We start from the raw sequence: 20,568 nt of genomic DNA, 5'->3' as shown, positions 1-20,568 counted from the left end.
AGACTCCATCTCAAAAAAAATAATAACAATAATTTCCAATGTAAAAATGTAGTGGAGTTTTTAACACTTCTCATATAGGTCAGTCTTCATTTATAAATGATACAAACAATATCATTTATTCTGTGAACTGTATTTTACTATACAGGAGAAATGAGTAGGAAAGAGAGGTAAGAAGTGACATAGATCTGCTATTGAGGACAACACAGCTAGTTCATTTTATTTATTCATGTTTCTTTATTGTTTCTCCCTGAAGAAGAAAGGAGATATGATTACCTCTTCTTCCCTTTGTATACAAATATGCAAACTAGGGCAGGCAACAATCTTCTAATTTCTTCTCTGGTGTGAGAATTATAACTACCCCAAACATGGGAAAACATTAGCAGCAATTGAGTCACTCATTAAGTCTGCAAATATTAAATATTTCATAGCTACATAGTCTTGCCAAACCAACTCTCAAATCAAGAAAGAGTGAAAAAACACTTTAAACATTTTACTATAAATTCTATTCTTTAACCATAATGTCTTTTATCATTTTTTTCAAAATAAATTTGTAATGAACTTTTTGCAAAAATTTTTATCAAAAATAATTAAATTTGTCTAGTGATTACCTAAAACATACATATATACACATAAACATGTAGACAGAGAGATTGCAGTACCCTGAGGTTGCAGATAAAAACCTGTCCCTTACCATCCCTTAAACGTTAGAAAAATATATGGCTTTGGGGACAAAGCCATATATTTATATAAGGAAGAAAAATATGCTTAGATAATAAAAATCATAGGACAGAAAGGCATCTTAAAAGAAATTTTTTACAACACTGGTATCCTCTAGCTCAAGAATTCACCGCAAAACACTCACATGTGTTCCACATTCTCATAGGTGCCCCCCATGTGTGATATTTGCCTATGTGTAAGCCAACAACTTATTAGATCTCCAGAGAATAGATATGGCTTCAGACTATGTACCCTTTGTCTTCTCCCTACCCCAAGAAGATTCTGAAACATAGTTTCTTAGGAAATCATGCTTAGGGGGTCACTGTAGTTAGTGATTCATTGAAGTATACATATGTAATATTTTTCAGTATTTAGGATGAGGAAAAAATATGAATTACTATTCTATAGTTTATTCTATAGAACTTATTCCATAGTTTACACTTCCATTAATGCAGCTTAAAATTATGTTAGCTTTTTTGGAGGGAAAGTTGAATCACACTGTTGGACAGATATTGAGCATGTTGTCAACTAAAATCCTAAGTCTTTTTCAAAGGTTTTGTTGCTAAGCCAAATCTTTGCCTAAATACAAGACTAGTTATTTATCCCTATTAAATTTAATTAAGTTATTAGAAACTGCCGAGGTCATTTTAGCTCCTAATTCTGTTACCTCGTTTGATAGCTCTACAATAGGAGCCATGTCTGTCTTTATTTACTGCTATATTTCTTGCACCACAGACAATTTTTTATTTACAATGAATGCTAGCCACACATTTGATAAACATGCTACCCATATTTTCATTTGAACTATTGAAAAAAAAGAAAAGAAACAGACAGATTGAAATATAGACAGTCTCAGAGCATACCGAGCACCACCTCCCTTAAATGGGTAACTGATCAGCACATGTCAGATGTAGTAATTCAACCTGGTTTTAATCTGGCCCATATGGCTGCTTGTGCACTATCATAAGAACATCAAGAAAGATCCAGCCTTCTGCCAAGCAAAAGTTCATTTATGCCACACTAGTCATATTCTCCAGATGTAATCCAGTAATCCTGTCCAAAATGAAAAGTAACTTAGCCTTCTTAATAAATCCATGTAGCATCCTAGTGATCACAGCAGGTTCCTTTTATGTTTGTTAAAACTCTTCAATTCCTTTGATAAGGCATTATGGAAGTTTTTATTCAATGTTTTCATTCTATGGCAGCACAGTCCTTTTATCAATGAATGAAAAAGCTATCAGAGCATAATATAAAGTATAAGGAAACCTTTAATATTTACATCTAGGAAGATTAAAAGTGAGACTAGATCTCCTTTCATTTAAACTACTCTATGGGATAAAGGAGAATAAGAGAAGTTGTAAGCATATTTCTTCAAATAACTAAACCAATCCATTGGAGAGTTTCTCTGGATTATGGTAACATGCTTATGTGTATTAATAATGTCTATTTGTTGAGCATCTGTCATATGCTATGCATCATGCTAACATTTTGCATTATTATCTCATATAGTCCGACAGCCCTTCTAGGTAGGTGTTATTTCCTTTCCAAAGAGATGAGGTATAGTAAAAGTTAAGTCATTTGCTCGGGGTCATATAGCTGGCAGGTGGCACAGCTGGATTTCAGACCAGATCTGGTCAACACTAGAATTGTACTATTGTGCAACGTTGTATCTTTAGAGTTTGAGGAATCTATAATTTTGACACCTCTCCCATTTGCTGACAGTGATTCAAAAATAACCTTTATAGGTTCTTTCTCCAAGTGTCATGGGATGTAATTCATCTGGGTTAGGAGGCTTGAACTACTGTAAACATCTAGATGCTCTCATATAAGTGCTTCACACATTCTAGACTTCAAGTGACCCTCATGATTTTACCTGTGTCCACTCTGTCCTTGCAGTTCAAGGATCAGCATTCTTGATTGAATATATAGATGCCAAATAGGTTTCGAAAAATTCTACTTGCACTTTTTCATTCATCAACCTTAAAACAAGTCTGAGCTATGAGCCTCTTTTTTGTTTTAATTCCCTCTCTGACTGGCACTACCCAAAAAGCTCTTTTGGTTTTCAGATTATGTATATATACCTAAAAAACTTGCTAGAAAAAAGTATCCTCATATCTAGTGGGATTTGGTAAATTTTTCAGACCTAGAAAAGAAATTGGCCACAACCTAAATGTAAGTAGTAGAAAAAAATAGATGGAAGCAAAGGAAGTTACAGTAATTAGCTTAATACCTCCTTTGAAAGTTTCCAGATTTCTTCAATGAGTGATGACAGTTTCACCAATTTTAATCGACCAAAAAAATGTTAAATTGTGTTTAGTTATTGTAAAGTGATATAATGTATAATTTCCTTTCAGAGTGTGATATTTTAAAGCATGGAGTTTGAAAGGTATTTACTTAGAGTACTTGAGACTAGTTGAGGCAAAGATATCATCACAAGCATTTAATATAAAAAAGAGAAGCTCCAAGGATGGAACTGAATTAGAGCCAAAATTGGTGGGAAAAAGGAGAAAAGCTCTCTTTGAAACTGTTGCATGGGAAGGGAAACACCAGAGAAAAGGATTTGCTTCATAAAGAAATTGTTTTACACTGGTCATAATCCTGAAGTTAGAACTATCACCCAGATTAGTGAGTAAAATAATCACATTAACCCATAATTATAAATGTAATTTTTAAAACTCAGCCATATATAAGCCAAGTAGTAGTGAGAATATCAGGACACATTGGCGATACATTAGGAATGACAACACACATTATTTTTATCTTTGCTACTTAATTCAGCATTGCTTACTCATTTGTAAAAATAACTGGATTTATTATACTTTATATCACAAAAATGCTGACTTGGAGGTTTTACATAGCTTTAATTTAGTGTTAAGATATTAGTTCTCAACATCAAGAAACTGTGATTTTAAATAATTCTGTAACTTTCCAAGCAGTGTTAGGATATAGAGAGAATTCAGTTATTCCCTTTATTCTTTGATAGCCGTGTTGTTTTCTTTGATCACATATACATATGTTTGATCTGTAAATATGTTTGTATGTATGTGTGTTATATAACTATGCATGTGACTAAATTAATTCCATTCTTCCTAGAATAAGGCAGGAACTAATTGACCATAAGCAGACTATCCTGCTCATTATCTATTAGGTTATACTCAAAGTCTTTTAACCAGTGCATTAACATGCTTTAACCAAGTTTATTGGCTTTACAAATAAATTTAACTTTACCAATTCATTTAACTGAAGTTTACACAGGTAGTCCTCAGTATACTCAAAAATATGCGAACTACTTTGTGTGAACGCCTTTTTTTTTTTTTTTTTTTTTTTGAGACCGAGTCTCACTCTGTTACCCAGGCTGGAGTGCAGTGGCGTGATTTCAGGTCACTGCAACCTCCGCCTCCCAGGTTCAAGCAGTTCTCTTGCGTCAGCCTCTTGAGTAGCTAGGATTACAGGCGCACGCCACCACACCTGGCTAATTTTTTGTATTTTTAGTAGATACAGGGTTTCACCATATGGGTCAGGCTGTTCTCAAACTCCTGACCTCGGGATCCTCCCACCTCAGCCTCCCAAAGTGCTGGGATTACAGGCATGAGCCACTGCACCCGGCCGTGTGTGAACTATTTTTATATTCTGAGAGGCAGTACAGCCTATAGGTCTCAATCCCAGACGGGCTGGGATTGAATCCCAGATCTACCCCTACTGACCTTGAGCAAATTACTTAATTTCTCTGTGCCTCAGTTTCCTCATCTGCAAATTGGAGATAATAGTGTCTACTTCACATTATAAGGATTAAACTAATTAACATAATTACATACCAGTGCTTGCCACTTGATAAACCTTGGTAATTATCTGCAGAAGTCAGGAGGTGTCCCCAAAGGCTATGTGGAATAACAAAATCAGCTTTTATTTCAGAAGTTATCACTATGGAGATACCGTTGGCAAGGCTTCAGCCAAATGCTGGAGAGATTAATTTCAGTAAGATTTGTGTCAAGGAAACCAGATAAGAGGCTGCTTCAGTAATCCAGGCAAAAAATGAAGAGGCCTGAATTATATAGCAAATGGTAGTGGGATCCAAAGCAAAAAATATCAAGGCAGTATTAAATATAATACACAGGCCTTGATCACTATTTGGCTGTGAGAGCTGAAGAATTCATAAAGGACTCCCAGGTTTCAGTCTAGGAGGACATTCTCTAAAACAGGATATAGAAAGAGGTCCAAAATCTCAAGTACCTGTATACATCCAAGAGGCGATGCCCAATAAGCAATCTCGTCACACTCCAGAAAAGCTGGATTGCAGAGATGCCAAACTGAGTAAGTAGTACAGGAAACAGTTGAAGTCAAGGAAGTAGGTAACACTGGATTTGCATTTATCCTCTTTTTCAATGACCAGGCAATCAAAGCCTACCTCAGACTAGAACACGTCATCTAATGCAGTTCTGAGCATTAAAGGGAAATCATATTGAAGATTTCAACCTCGAAGTTAATTGTGAAGTTTGTTGCAGATGGCTAATGCTTCAAAGGTAGAAATTGTTTTCTCAGTGATTTGTGTGAAAACATGAACATGAGTCCCTGGTGCTACATTTGCCATCACAGATTGCACAACTGCCAATGATAGGCCCTTCCTTTGGCTCCTGGGGACTTAATTTCCCTAGGGAACTATTGTGGTTATTCAACTTTAAGACCTTGTAGGAAGAATCAGTTATTTCTCTCAGGGGTCTTACTCAGAGCAAGCAATATGGAAGTAAATAGTCACTAAGGAGAAACAAGAAATAAGCTTTTAGCAAAATGTACGAATAATTTTTTTTTAAGTGGCCAAATCCTTACAAAAATTATAAATTAGACTAAGATAGCTATCCTGTTTTGGATCCTAATCATTATAATCTACATGAGAATACATAATTCACACCAGTTTTGCTGTTCCCAACATAAAGAAAAAGGTGCATTTCACTGTATGCTAATTTCTGCATGCAGTAGACGTACAAAAGACTGTTTCAGGCAGGGAGAACTCAAAAGTAGAAATGAGAATGAGTGTAGGCCCAGTTCTGCCAGTACCTACTGCTGCGATCTTGGCCAAGTCTTAAGGTGTATAATGCAGATAATCTCTTTTTTTGCCCTATTGTCCCAGAGTTCTGTGATCAAAAGAAAGCATTTAATGAAACTGCTCTTCGAAAAATTATTTTTAAAATTATTTAAAGGTTGTATTATAAATACAACCTTCCCATCATTCAGGAGTGTTTTTTCACCTCAGAAAGTTCATTCGCTAAAATAATATTGCAAATATCAGTGTCTTGTTCCTAATAAAAATAATAGCCTACCACTTACTAAACGCCTAATATATGCTCTCTGTAAGGTGCTCAATGGACTTGCTTTAAATAATCACAACTACTTCAGTATCTAAGATACTAAGATGTTATCCTCTTTCTGGGAAAACTGAGGCTTAAAACGGTTCAGTGACTTGGCCAGTGTCACATGCCTGGTAAACTATAGTTTAGCCTTTAAATACAGTTCTCTCTGACCCTGAAGTCTATGTTGTTTCAACGATTCTATGTTTTGAGATCCAAAACTGTATTCTGGAAAGAACTCCAGGTGAGGAAGACTAAAACCAAACCGTTATTTTTCAGTTCCACCATCAGAGTTGAGCCAGAAAGCAGCACATTGAATCTATGCTCTGCACAATCTTGATTATGTTCTCACCAGTTCTCATTCCTGATTTAAATTGGGCAACAGTAAACAACTGATTCAGGACTGCTAAGTCATACATACCTTTAAATATTTAGCAAAAGCAGATTTCAAAAGACACTTAAAATGTATTGCAAAATGTACAGCATTTATTCACATACAGACAAAAAGGCACAATTCTACTAAATAGTTCAACAAAAAAATACAGCTGTCCTCAACTAGTTTTATAAATACTTTCAAAAAGGGGGTAGAAATAAATACAGGATTGGGTCATGTAATATAAAATAGTCATCTCTACATATACTTTAATTTGATTTTTAACTCTTCATGCACCTTTTTTTTTTTTCAATTTTAGCTGAATGGACACCAAGCTAGGCACATAGTGAAAAATCCTCTGTACAAGGTTACAAATGTAATGACAAGTTTGTCCATTTCAAAATAATTAAGATTTGTACACAACACATAAAACCCTTCATTTAGATCTTGTGTTTAAAACCTAACAAATGACATTCCAGGCAACTTTACAAAAGTTTAACTAGCCTACATTTTGACATAATACATTAATCATAATCAAAGATATTTCTTGGTCAGGATGCACAAGGAAAGATAAAGCTTAAAAAAAAAATGCAAATGGTTCCATACTAATAGAATGCAAGTGGGTGTTTGGGCTGGTTGCTGCTTATGACCACCTCATACAGAGTTCCCAGCATGACATGAAACTAATTCACAAAGCTATCATTATACTGTCAGAGAAACCGTGCTCTATACCATTTGCATTTCGAAGCAGGAATAAAAAGTGTGGGCTTTTTATTTTTGTGTGTTTTGTTTTTGTGTGGGTTTTTTTTTTTAATATTTTTTGTTTTGTTTTTGTTTTGTTTTTTGGTTCAGCATAACTTGGAACATTTGAAAGCTTTTCAACCTAAATGTGGGGAAAAAACAGGTAAGGCATTATTTTTGCACAAAACTAGCATTCCTAATAGTGCAAATGAATCTGATACCTCTTAAAATGGTGAGAGGTGATACTATTAATTTAGATTTTCTTTCTATGGCTTGACAAATTATCCCTCTATAAATTCTACTCTCACCCAGAGCTGTTGCTGTAGTCAAAAGATAACTGTAGATAAAGTCCAACCTTCTCCTGTATCCAGCAAAAGGTTTTTGCTCATATGCAAAAAAAATCTAATTTTTAAATTATGCTACAAGTGAATATACAACTTGGATTCATAAGAACCTTCTATTATCTGTAGCAACAAGCTGATCTGGACAGCAGTCTTTCAAAATGAGCCCCATAGCTCAAAAATAGTCAGTCAGTCTAAAAACCTGCGTCATTCTTTCCCCTCCCCTGAATTAGCTACTAAAATGACTTCAAAAGTTAAGACTTGGTTTGAAAATGTCATACATACAATAGGGATGCATCAGATCTACTATTTGATCATCTGATAAAACTTGCATAGCAAGATGGAATTCAATAAGCCTTTTTTGTTGTTGACAATCATCTGGAAGACTTGAAAGTTAACCGCAGAACTCAAAGCATTATTCATTAAGTATCATAATGTCCCTGCCATATGGAAACAGATGTATAAATGAATCAGGAATCTGAATACTGGTATTAACAAACTAAAGAGAATTTAGGGGAAGTCGGGCTTGTTCCAAAGGCCCATAATTCTGTATCTCATTGCTATTTAAACTTTCCTTCCTTAAGTTTGATTCACAACCACATTGAATTCCAAAGAAAATTAACAGGACCTAAACACTATCCACTGTCTTAATACATATGCACTACAGTGAGTGCAAAAACAAAACATTGTACTCAAATTTAATGCTAAATTTATTATTGCTGATAACTTACTAGTTATTGCCATTTGCAATTAGAAAGTCCAAGTTACAAATTAGAGTTTAGAACTCTGACTACAGAAAACCTATTCAAGGGTACACTTCAGTCTCTTTCCTGTATAACCTTGGTCAATAGTAAGAGCTTATCGCAACTTATTGCCTTTCTATTGTTTTTAAAATATAACCTATTTCGCTTTTTCTCTTTTTTCCTTTTTCTTTTTTTTTTTTTTTTTTTTTTTTTTTTCCTTTTTCTTAAGGAATCCGTTCATGTTGGAAGCCCGGATTCCCTGACATATGCACTAGTGGTTGGCTCTGGGAAGTAAGAGTCACCAGAGTCTGGAAGTTCTTCACTTGAACTTGAGTAGCCATTGTACTGTTGGAAGCCAGATGGCCAGGTACTGGCAATGGCCAGGGAAATCCCAAGCTGGCTCAAGAGCCAGTGGTTAGGGAAGAAGAAGGTCAAGTGGACTGGTAAAAATTGTACTTCAACTGCCCTTATTCATAGATACAACTTTCCTAACAGTCTCACTCTCCACCAGTCCCATATCCACAACCCACTCACAGGCTTCAAGCAGCAGGACCTTGCTATATTACCCTAAATCTCCACATTGCAGCAGCTCTACCCTGTCCCCTCAGCTCCTTCAATAATGACCTTTTAAAAATTCTCTTCCCTGACTGCTATATTTACACATAAATTTCCTAGTGTTACTGAAGCTTCAGAGCTGCTGCCTGTATACTATAATGCAACAAAAATAGCCTTGAGGGCCAAATATAAATATGATTTCAAGATCTACCACAGTCCTAGAAAATAAACTTTATGGGCTATGAATGGTACCATGAGGGTTTCTCAAGAACCATATCTGGTTCCCTATATTCAGGTAACCACGAGTTTGTGCTTTGGGAAGAATGCAGAGGGCTATTAAAATTCATGACGCTTATTTAAGCCTTGCCTTCTTTAAAACTTATTTCATTCTTATTTTAGTGTTTAGTTCAGGTTCTAGTCTTAGCAATGTCTTACGGTTACAATCTACTCTTCTCTTTCCTCAACAAGTTGCAAATAACACAAACTTCTCACAAAAATGATTTAAAAATGACTCTGGAAAAAAATTTATCTGAATTGCAAGTAAATGTGTTTGTGTAGCTCAGGATTAATGGGTTTCTGCTTCTCCCTCCATCAGAGGTCTCCTCTAGCACACCCAATGACGAGCCCAAAGGGCTTCCGTGTCATCTCTGTTGCATCAAGAAGCCAAGATGCTTCTCCTGATAATGTCTGTCCTCCTGCTGATAGTGCTGCTGGTGTGTATACATTTCTTTTCTGATGCCTCACTCTCTGAGTCACTCATTTCCACATCGGGGACATACCCGTCATTCTCATTGTCGGATTTTAATTTGCTTTTTGCCCTTTCCTTGGCTGGAACTCGGCCTAAGCCCAAATATGGGTAGTCTGAGTGCTGGTGGCAGGCCCCATCGTGGGCCTCTCCCTGCTGCTGCCGTTCCCCCTTCTTTGGAATCCGGAATCCTCCCCAGTTTTTCACTGGGCTGGCAGGTGTTGTAGGCACTTTGACTGCAGTCTGATTATAGTTTACTTTGATTAGGGAGCCATTGCACTTGGGCACTATCTCCTTCCTTGTGCCAGGTGCTGACTGCCCCACTCCAGGGGAGGTGGCAGCTCTTGTGTTGTCCAGATGCCTCTGGGACACATCTGTGGACCTGAGAGGCTTGTGACTCTGTTTAAAAGATTTGTCCTTTAAGTCTCCTTTAATGAGATCACAATGAAAACGATTGTCTCTTCTTTTCCCGTGGTCTGGCATCACCACACCATTTTTCTGTTGTGCTGATATGAGACGTGCTTCTGCAAAGGTCTTTTCCAAACCCAAAAAGCTCTCTGGGACCACCATCCCCTCCCTTCTACCACAGAGGTCTGGCTGCTTCAGCAGGGTTTTGCCTTCCCTTCCAGTGCTATTCTGCAAAGGATCTCGCTTATGGGGCTTTTTCAGCGAATGAACCAAGGAAGTACCCATTTGTTTTCTGAAGAACGCAGAATGCCACTTCAAGTCCTCTATCTTGGGAGCATCAGGGCCCACAGAAGGACTGTTAAACAAAAGCATGTTTTCCAGTGAGGAGGAGGAGCAGGAAGAAGAAGGCACACCTATAAACAAAACCACAAATAAAGAAAAATTACAACAGAAGCAAATCCATAAGAATAAAATTCTAGACCCTCAGTGTGGCCCAATTTATGTGAACTCCCCACCCAACAACACAACACTTACACCACCAAGTTTGTACAAATTTGGTTTTTATAGTGAAGAGATGACCTGCCTTGAGAATCTCCATTCAATCTGCAGACTCAATATGCAACATTTTCTGAAACAGCTGAAGCTCACATAATTTTTCAAAAAACTGTACCTCCTCAAATAAATACATGTTCCTCCGAACAAAATAACTGATCTGATTTTCAGAGGGGACTCCATGCAGAACCCATCAGGTGGTTGATGGCTGCCTCTGCTCCCTCTACCTGGTTACAGAGCAGCAACTGCACTGCGCCCCTCCACGGTCCAGTCTTCTGCCTCCAGTACGAGACTAAGAGTACCCAAAAAGCAGGGTCCAGGGTTTCTATCTCTAAGTGTCTATACCCTCACAGGGTTATTATGAGGACAAATACATGTAAACATGTGAAATGAATAAAGGAAATGTTTAAAATAATTCTTTTTTTTTTTTTGAGACAGAGTCTTGCACTGTTGCCCAGGCTGGAGTGCCGTTGAGCGATCTCGGCTCACTGCAAGCTCCGCCTCCTGGGTTCACACCATTCTCCTGCCTCAGCCTCAGAGTAGCTGGGACTACAGGTGCCCGCTACCACGCCTGGCTAATTTTTTTGTACTTTTTTAGTAGAGACAGGGTTTCACCATATTAGCCAGCGTGGTCTCGATCCCCTGACCTCATGATCTGCCCGCCTCGGCCTCCCAAAGTGCTGGGATTACAGGCGTGAGCCACTGTGCCTGGCCTTAAAATAATTATTGACACATAGTAAGTGTTCCAAAAAATATTCATTATTATGTGCAAAATACATCTGTGGGATTCAACTGAATTGTCATTCAACTGGAAGTAAGTTAAACTGATGTTTTTCAAATTTTTTTGATGCAAATCACAGTGACTAAATTCCACAGCATGACCTAGTAAGCGTTCACATTTCACGAAATAATATTAACCCTCATCACTTGATAATACACTCTGACATTTCCTATTATACTTTACTTGTTTTTAATGCTGGTCATGATCCACTGAATTCATCTCACAACCCACTAATGAGTTGTTACCCCTAGTGGGTGAATTCATTAGTTTGTCATAAAGACCATGACTCTACAACAGCCTCAAGAACATCTAGAAAGAGCAGTTCTCATATTTTCTGTCTCCCATAAGATATGAACCACCAAGAAAACAAGGTTCAGCCCCAGGGTATGAGACAGGAGGCCATATGAGAACCTAGGCTCACCAGACACAGACACTGCGAGCAAATGAAACATAGCTAGCGACTCAGAACACAGAGCCGTCATGACCACAGGAAGAGGTATTTCACAACCTGCTGGTTTGGAAATGCTGCTTTCTCAAGAATCAATCATTAGAATCAACCTTCACATCACACTGAATATATTTCTTTTACTCAATCACCTGCCACGGGAAAAGAGAATGGTAAGAAGAGGCTAACATTTTCTGAACTCTGATTTCTATCTCCTTAACTGTAACCCATGTCTCTAGACAGCCTCCAACTCATGACCCCCCCATAAGCACTGTTGCCACTGAGGACTCAGCCAAATGACCCTACCCACTCTCAGAATCACACAGTTTAAACCCTGGACCCTAAATGACACATAAATCATGACCATCTGCTCTACTTTAGGCAGGAGACAGCCTTTAGGCATGAATAAGAACATAACTGAAGCCTAGGACTGGAAAAAGAAAAAAAAGCACCCTAAAGGGTTTCAACTGCATTACTCAACAGCATCCTACAGGAAGATAAATGTTTTCAACTGATCATACCTATGGTTCTTATCTCAGAATGAAAGGAGGATTTGTTTTCCTTTTCTGAAATAGTAGGATTTCTGAATGCAGATCTACATTACAGCTCTGGTACCACAAAACTACTCCCAGCCTTATTAAGAATATCATTCGCTCACCCAGTAAAAACCTCAGCCATGAAATGCAAAAACCTGCCTGCAATATCCATGAGAAATAACTCAAATGAAACCAGATGAAAATGCTCTTTATGGCTTATTTTTACAGGGAATCACTCATTACATAATGACCTAAGAGTTGCAGAAAGCCCTCCAATGGCACAACTCCATAGGCACAACTTGGATCAGTGATCCCAGCTCGGCATTTGCTGCTGTAGGCTCGGTGATCTGCACCAGACAGTCTTCCAAGAGAGTTAAACAGATCTCATTTATTTGTGTTCAGGTAGGAATCATGAAGAGAGAGTTCACCTTAGGAAGTCTGAATTGAACTACTTTTACATATGACACCCTACTTAGAAAATTTATTTTTAAAATCTTAACAATTAAACTCCAAGTTCCAGCTAATAATATACACTTGATTCACCTGGAAAATACTTAATCTTGGGAAGAAAATATCAAGGATGTCAATAAGTTATTGCATTCAAACTATGTAACACTTCAAAAACATCATTTAAACCTCCCTAAACCGTTTTTTATTTCTTCAGATGACCCAGCTCCCTCTAGTCACACATAATTGGCTAGAGAAACCAGAATTTGGATTTCAACGCAACAGGTTATAACAACTTCTTTGTTGTCTCTGTGCACCATAATAATCTAGATGGAGTGACAAAAAGCCACAAATGCACAAAAACAAGAGTAAATCAACTATGATTACACAACGCAAGCACCAAGAATGGTGCTGCTATAACTTTAAAGGGCAGTCCAAGGCAGGAGAGAGATGCTGACTATCTTCCAATGATGTCCAGTCTAAGACCTACCTGTTCCGTGGGTCCCTAATTCTGCCTGATCCACACTCAGCAGCTCTCCTTCTCTGAAATCATTATACTACCTACTTTTGGGGCTTACGATCACAGAATGTAGTCAAACGCACTTAAGGGGTCTTGATTCTAAAAGAAACTTTAAGATCAACGGAATCTCAGAGAGGTTAAACAACCTGCCCAACTTGATCTTTGCCCTTGATCTCCAAGTAACTGATGTGTTCTCCAGAGTAGAGGAAGTATATACCCTAGTTTTCTTTGTCTGTTTGCCTAGCCCTGGGCAATATAAAAGACACTAAATAAATATTTGGTGCGCAATCTCAGAAATATTCAACAACCCACTGCACCAAAAAAGCCTACTGTGAACATTATCTAAAAATGAACTGTGTTAAGTACAGTCTTAAGAGATATTTACCATATTTACTATGTTACAGATAGAGCCCATGGCTGAATATAAACCTGTTAGGTACCCCCATGATGTGTTTACCAAGTACTGTGTCATCTATAAGTCACTGTTTCATTTTAGTCTCTCAATTCCAAGAGGTAGCTTGAGATATCCCCATTTTGCACATGAAGAAATTGGGGAGACTCAAAGACTTTCATGTGTTTGCTCAGTAAGCAGAGAACATAGGATTCCACCCATATTTATAGAGGGCAAATTCATAGCTTTTTCCCTTAAACATGATGCCTCAAATTAAAGACTGCCTTTAAATATGAACGTCTATGCTTCTTAAATTCTTCTATAAGAAAATTAAGAAATCATTATTTCTTCCTCAACAGTGTTAAAGCTTACAAACTCCTGCCCTATACTTTGACCTACCAGGGCTTAATGCATACCTGAAACTCTTTCTTGCTCCAAAAGCTTAGTGTAAAGATTGAATATCTGTTCCTGGACTTTGCACACAGACCGTTTAATCTTTTCCCTGCGGGTCACCATGTAAGTGAGGTTCCGAACCTAGAATGTAGAGAATAAAGATTCTAAGTAAGCAATACAGTATAACAGTACTTTGGTGCTTTTTAAATTTCTTTACCTAAGAGAAATTACTCCTACTAGGGCCTTGACAGATACTTGAAATCAATATGTACTTTAAACATTTCATCCAATCTTTAATCTCATTTTGGTAAGAAGGATTCCACATATACCCCTGAACATAGGCAGCAGCAACACTGAAGAGGGTCAGGGACTCACAGGAGTGGGAGGGACACCTAGAGAACTGGTACAAAAGTCCTGCCTCCTCCACCACACCTAACCCATCCTGGCACAGAGGCCATTGGTGTCCAAGTCAAAACTTGCAACCTCTTGCCAGTCTTTGCTTATTATTGCATCAATATCTTCTATTACTTGGATGGCCAATGGCTTTAAAGCAGCTCAGAAGCCACTTCCGCTGCACTTTATCAACTATCTTCTGAAGGCTGAACTAGGTCAACATGGGGCCAAGGGTCATCAAAGTGGAGCCCCCTGCACCAGGCCCACTGGAAGACCAAATGGTTACCAAGAATCCTAGTGAATGTCTTTGTCAACTGCACACTGAACTCAATGAAAGGCCTGGAGTTAGCAGGTAGTTTATGTGTTGCTATGAGGTGTGCAAATGCCGAGGAAACTTCCAGCTTTGCCAATGATTTGCTGGTTAGACATCTCCAGTCCAGTTCTTCGTATCATCACTTGAAAAACTGGTATTGCCCTCTCCTGATTCACTTGTAACTGAAAAGACTTAGTGCTAAGAGTTGGCTCTACTTCCTATCTGATGTGCGACTGCTTTGGATCACATAACCCTAACGTATGCTCAGTAATCAACATTCAGATTTGTTCCCCACCTGTCATCACTCAATATACAAAATTTAAAGAATTAGTCTCTAAACTCCCTTAATCCTTCAGTCCTAAAATCTATTGGTCAACCTGATTAGATTACATGGGCCTGAAAACACAGATGTCAGACACAGCACACCAAATACACAATTAAACCCTTCTTCAGGAATATGTGGACAAGACCTCCTAAGTAATCTCACTGGCAGGAGTGGTTGCATGTCTTTATCTGACCACATCTTTCCCATTAGCTCCTACAGGCATGCCTTCACTTTCCTAAAAAATCCCATTATGAGCAAACTCTTCCCCTGCCACCTTTATAATTTTTCCCCATAAACTCAGTAAAGTAGTATCACCCTAGTTTAAGTGAAAAAAGTCCAAAGGTCACCAACCTTTTCTTTTGGCATTGAGGACAGCAACAAGCATCAACAAGCCTTGTGAAGACACAAAAGATTTTGCACTCTGGTGTAGAGTCTAAGTGTAGACTAAACCCTAACAATTCCACTTGTGCTAAAGGCAGTCTCATTTGCAAAAGGACATGAAGCATTAAGAGAGACCGATCGCAGGCTTTCACATTCGCATCACAGTAAAATCTCCTGGTCTAGACAGGAAAATGCCAAGTCAGGCTTCTCCTGCCCCTAACCAATTCACTTTCAGGATCTTCCCGTCTTTTTTCTGTATCAATCCCTTATGTCACTAACATTTCCTGTCTTAATTATTTTAAAATTAAAGAACTGAGAATAAAAACACTCTCCTTGTCTCATAGTAAATATTACACGGATATCAGTCAGCCGAGTTAAGGTATTCTCTTTCGTTTTCTGACAGCTGCACACCCTCAATCCAAGAAGCAGTGTCCTGTATAGAAATTCTCACCAACTTGGGAATGGAAGTGGTTAACAGACTACTCTCTTTGATAATATTGTTCTACCCAGGGGAGATTAAGAGTGAAGCTCAAGAAATAGGGGCCAGACCTAGATCCATAGCAGATTCAAAACTTCTAGGAAACAGAACCGTTTTTACATTAACAAGGAATCTCACTCCTGGAAATAAAAAATGGAAACAAATTCTGACATCTTAGGAGCAGACAGGTTGCTCTCATATTCAAATCAGATGTGTAACAGAGACACTTACATCTCTCTTACTTGAAATTATCCTTGAAAATGGAAAACGGGGAAGCCAGGGAATTTGAACTTTGTATATTATTCCAATTTAATTTTGGTAGCTTTGACCAAACCATGGCTGCTACATAGAAAAATCCCACTCCTATTCCTCATGATGTCTGATGGGAAATATCTAAATGTAAACCCAAAAAGCAAAGGGCATGGTTTTCAATTGGAACAAACCAGCCCTAACTCCACTTTATAGTAGTGAGGACTCTAAACCTGACTTCCCTTATGCTCCCTGTAGGACAACGCTCAGCAACCTCCACCTGCAGAGCTGGACTGATGCTCTCCCATCCTCAAAACACATCCAACTTGTCCCTTCCTGCACCCACTGCACCCGCTGCACCAAGCTCCCTACCCTGCTTTCTCTTCTCCCAACTGCCTGCAAGGAGGTGTCTGAAAAAAATTATTTAAACCATCTCCAGGTGCACTCTCACACCACCTTAAACCTGATCATCACTTTCCCCTAAAGCAGTGTCCCTAAACAGGGGACATGGGGTAGCCACAAAACAGAACCACCTTCTGGAGGTGGGGCCCATGACTTTGCATTCCTAAGTTTCCAGGTCAGGCACAACACCCTGAGGACCACTGCTCTAAGAAATCCAAAAGTGGTTTCAGTGTGTTTTCTTGAATCCAAAACTGTTTGCAGCACTAAAGTTCAACGTGCCTTTTTTTCAGGGGACACTGTAGACACTACCAGATTTTCAAAGGTGACCATTCCACTGAGTGACTACAGGACTGCCCCCAGGACTTGGCCACTTTCCCTAACGCTAGCCAGAGTGCAGTGGTAGCATGTCTTTATCTAAATAAATAGTCATTTGCTGAACTCACGTTTACTGCGTATTTTCGGGGAAAGGAATGAGAGTGAAGTGGCAGCCTTGGGAATGACAGGGCTACCCACCACATCAGCAACTTTGTCTTCTTCAAGTTGTGTGCTCCCAAGCCCTCCTGAAATCTACTCCTGTCACCTAACTTCCAGATCCAGAACTGGTACCCAGGTGTGCAATGCCCCGAGGTGTGTGTGTGAAGGAAGAGCAGTCACCATAATCACTCAGTTGTCTGCATTTCTAATGATGGCCACTCATTTCTCAGTCTGAGAATGATCATATGCCTTGATTGTAGTCACATGTATTAAATGATTTTTGAGGATCTGCTACAAACTGATATTGTGTGAATTACATAGAAAACTAACTTACTTGAGAAAACAAGTTGGTAGTAATGATTGTTTTTTATTGTCACCCCTGCCCTGATACACTTACTGTTTACAATTATAAATAACTGTGCAACTCTCTGGGCAAGGCAAAGATTTCAATTTTTTAATGCCTTCACCATTACAGGCATCATGGCAAATTTGGGGTAGCGTATTTTTTTCATGACAATAAGCCCATTTTAAACCGAGGCTAAGGCTGGGTGCAGTGGCTCACGCCTGTAATCCCAACACTCTGGGAGGCCACAGCGGGTGGATCACTTGAGGTCAGGAGTTCAAGACCAACCTGACCAACATGGTGAATCCCTGTCTCTACCAAAAATACAAAAATTAGCCGGGCATGGTGGTATATGCCTGTAGTCCCAGCTACTCATGAGGCTGAGGCAGGAGAATCACTTGAACCCGGGAGGCGGAGGCTGCAGTGAGCTGAGATCGCGTCACTGTGCTCCAGCCTGGGCAACAAAGTGAGACTCTGTCTCAAAAAAATAAAAATAAACTGAATACAAATTCCCTAAAGTTCCTTAGGCTTGTTAATAAAGTAAATGTAAGTAATGCCACACACATACACACACAAATCCTGATTTATTCCCTGTTTCTCATACATTGTTGGCATTGTTCTACTTAAACAGCGACAGTGATGACTCCAAAAAAAATGTTTAGAATTAGAAGTGCATGTTAATCTGAGTAACTTAAGTACAGAAAAGAGTTAGTACACCACAAGCATTTTCTACACTTTTATTTTGTGGTGATTGTGAGACAAACACAGTCCAAACAATAGACTTCTTGTCCTCCCCCTCCCAACAACTATCTGACTCCACAGCTCATGCACCCCAATTACAGCAGGTGTCGGGCTGGCATAAAGGCTTCTCACCAGGATTCCAGTTTATCCTTCTCAATCCTTCTCTCATCTCTAACAAAAATGCCACACATACATGTAGTTGTGAGAGGCAAAGTCTTCTTTACACTCACCACCAGGGGGCGTAGGGGAGCACAAAAGCCTCACAAACCTGCTCCAGGCTCCTGCCTCCTCCAGGGCCCGAATCCCCAGCCTTCCCAGGAATCCTAACCTGGTCTGAGAAGGGGCATCACAAATAAGCTGGCACTCAGTCGTGTACTAAAAGGATCGCGAATGCTCCCTTTAAAAGACTTTCACTTCTACGCCATCTCTAACAGGGCCACGCAGGTCTCCATGAGATCGCGCTTGTTTGGTCCAGTGCTTCCCGGGTCTTTCCCTGTTCTTTGCCCGCACTCCCATTTCAAATCATCTATGAGTCAAGAGTCTCTCCCAGGCAGGTGAATCACTCCCCACTAATAAGCGAGCGGCTTGGGGGAGATGTGTTAACTGTTTCAGGCTACTTGGGTACCTTTCAGTGCAGACTGCTTCAGGCCAGAAAACCTCGCTCCTACCTCGTTCACACTAATGAATTTAATCGGTAGCCAGCAGCCAGGGGAGTGGATGTGGAAGATGCTCTAAGAAGCATCCCCAATTAGCAAGCCTCAGCCAGAAACTACCTACAGAGAGTAGGAGGCCCAAGGGGGAGGCAGCCCACTCCTCATTATTCCTGTAGCAGGAAGAGACTTCCAGACGGGACTCCAGAGGTGATGGAAAGTCGGGGAGGCACAAAAGCAGCAAACAGCGGAAGGAAGTGCCAGCAGCTGAGGCTCGGCAGCCAACAGCCACGACATTCAGCAATCTCAGTGTGACAAACAACACATCTGTAGCGTGCTGAGCATGACTGGGGCTCCTCAGACAGATCTGACACCGCTGTGCACCAGGAATCCCACCCATACCCGCACACAGACACACAACAGAGACACGGATGGACACGGGGACACACACACCCTCAGTGATGACTTAGCACCTCACTGCCAGGAGTATCTTCTGTAACAGATATATGCATGTGTACATACAGCTCATGCACACACATCAGCACCCACTGCCTGCTCTGCTACGTGACAGTACTGGGAATTCCCCTGTGAATTACCCAAGAAACAAAGCCGGGGCCAGTGAGCAGCCGGTCTTAGCTTCCTTCACAAGCCCATCATCAGCACCTAGTGTTTCCTCGGACTCAACAAGCAATTCTCCCCTCTCTGGCCCCTCCTTTAGAAATGAAATCCATGCTGGTTTTCTAAATCAGTCTGTAAACAATCCTGAGTCAACTCCTTGGGTCATTTTCTTGGGGCTCATTCACTCTAGCTCTAGAATGAAGGAAAGGGGGTAGGGAAGACACACCCCATTTGATCTTATAAACCAGTAAAGATTAATGGGAAAGTGTTTAAAAAAAAAAAAAAAATCACAAAGAAGCTCCCCACTCAGTGGCAGTTTTGCACATATGTACAATGAGTTTACCAGCCCATAAATATTTTTAACCAACACAACCTCATGCTGTGGTGTGTACAAGGATCTGACAGTATATGACTGGCTATCATTTCTTGCTCTGGGCAAGCGTTCGCCTCTTTGCATCTTCTTCTCTAAGTCACTATAAGGTGTCAGTGTCAATCATTACCCTCTCCAGGTCCTGCCGCAGGTGCGTGAACAGCTGCAGCCTCCTAAACAAGACATCCTGCTCCCGCTTGGCTAGATTGTCCTCTTCGTCTTTCTTTGGGGTGATCAGGGGCTTGTTGAAGTTGACCTTCCTCTTCAACTTCCAGTACTGGTACAGGAAATCCACTACTTCCTCAGGCAGCCGCAGAGCCCTGGCAACATCCAGCAGGTTGACGAAGGTGTAGAACTCATCCTCCAACTGCTGCAGCTTCTGTTTACGGACACTCACCCGGTGGGCCTCCTCCCGGTTCTGCTCAAGGCTGGTAAAGGGCTCCAGCGGATTCCGGGGGGAACACTCAGGGGCCCCATTCTCCTGTGCAGCCCCCTTGCCAAGACTCTCCTCAGGTTTCCTATGTGAGCTGTGCTTTGGGCAATAGGACTTGAACTTGACTTCATCATTCTCTGCTAAGATGGTCTTCATCTCCAGGCCCCGGTCAAAAGCACAAGTCACATGGAAGGCTGTGCGGCAGTTCTTCACAGAGCACTGGTAAGAACACACAAAGAATATGACAATAGACCGTTACAGAGCAACCATGGCAGAAGACCCGCAGTGCTAGGCACCCCATGTACACACGCACAGAGAAGAGCCATGCTTCAAGAATGTGCTGTGACAGGAAAGTTGTACGTGGATTA

The 20,568-nt window shown here is 40.0% G+C and overlaps 2 protein-coding genes across 11 annotated transcripts in view; one reads left to right on the top strand and one right to left on the bottom strand.

Moving 5' to 3' along the window:
• Positions 1-7,680, top strand: part of SCLT1 (sodium channel and clathrin linker 1) — a 224,997-nt gene extending 217,317 nt beyond the window's left edge. For all 3 annotated transcript variants that reach the window (XM_037991956.2, XM_073017630.1, XM_037991963.2), the window contains one exon: positions 7,285-7,680. In XM_037991956.2, the coding sequence (XP_037847884.1) occupies positions 7,285-7,401 (117 nt within the window). In that variant the 3' untranslated portion in view covers positions 7,402-7,680. The remainder of the gene's footprint in view (positions 1-7,284) is intronic.
• JADE1 (jade family PHD finger 1) overlaps positions 6,524-20,568 on the bottom strand; it is a 67,067-nt gene continuing 53,022 nt past the window's right edge. For all 8 annotated transcript variants that reach the window (XM_007999793.3, XM_007999794.3, XM_007999797.3 and 5 more), the window contains exons 9-11: positions 19,898-20,419; positions 14,054-14,171; positions 6,524-10,378 (exon numbers count right to left, since the gene is read on the bottom strand). In XM_007999793.3, the coding sequence (XP_007997984.1) occupies positions 9,468-10,378; positions 14,054-14,171; positions 19,898-20,419 (1,551 nt within the window). In that variant the 3' untranslated portion in view covers positions 6,524-9,467. The remainder of the gene's footprint in view (positions 10,379-14,053; positions 14,172-19,897; positions 20,420-20,568) is intronic.

This window comes from Chlorocebus sabaeus, chromosome 7 (assembly GCF_047675955.1).
Source record: "Chlorocebus sabaeus isolate Y175 chromosome 7, mChlSab1.0.hap1, whole genome shotgun sequence".
NCBI classification, from domain to species: Eukaryota; Metazoa; Chordata; class Mammalia; order Primates; family Cercopithecidae; genus Chlorocebus; species Chlorocebus sabaeus.
The sequence above is the reverse complement of the archived record's forward strand: the minus strand, read 5'-3'. Positions and strand labels throughout refer to the sequence as shown.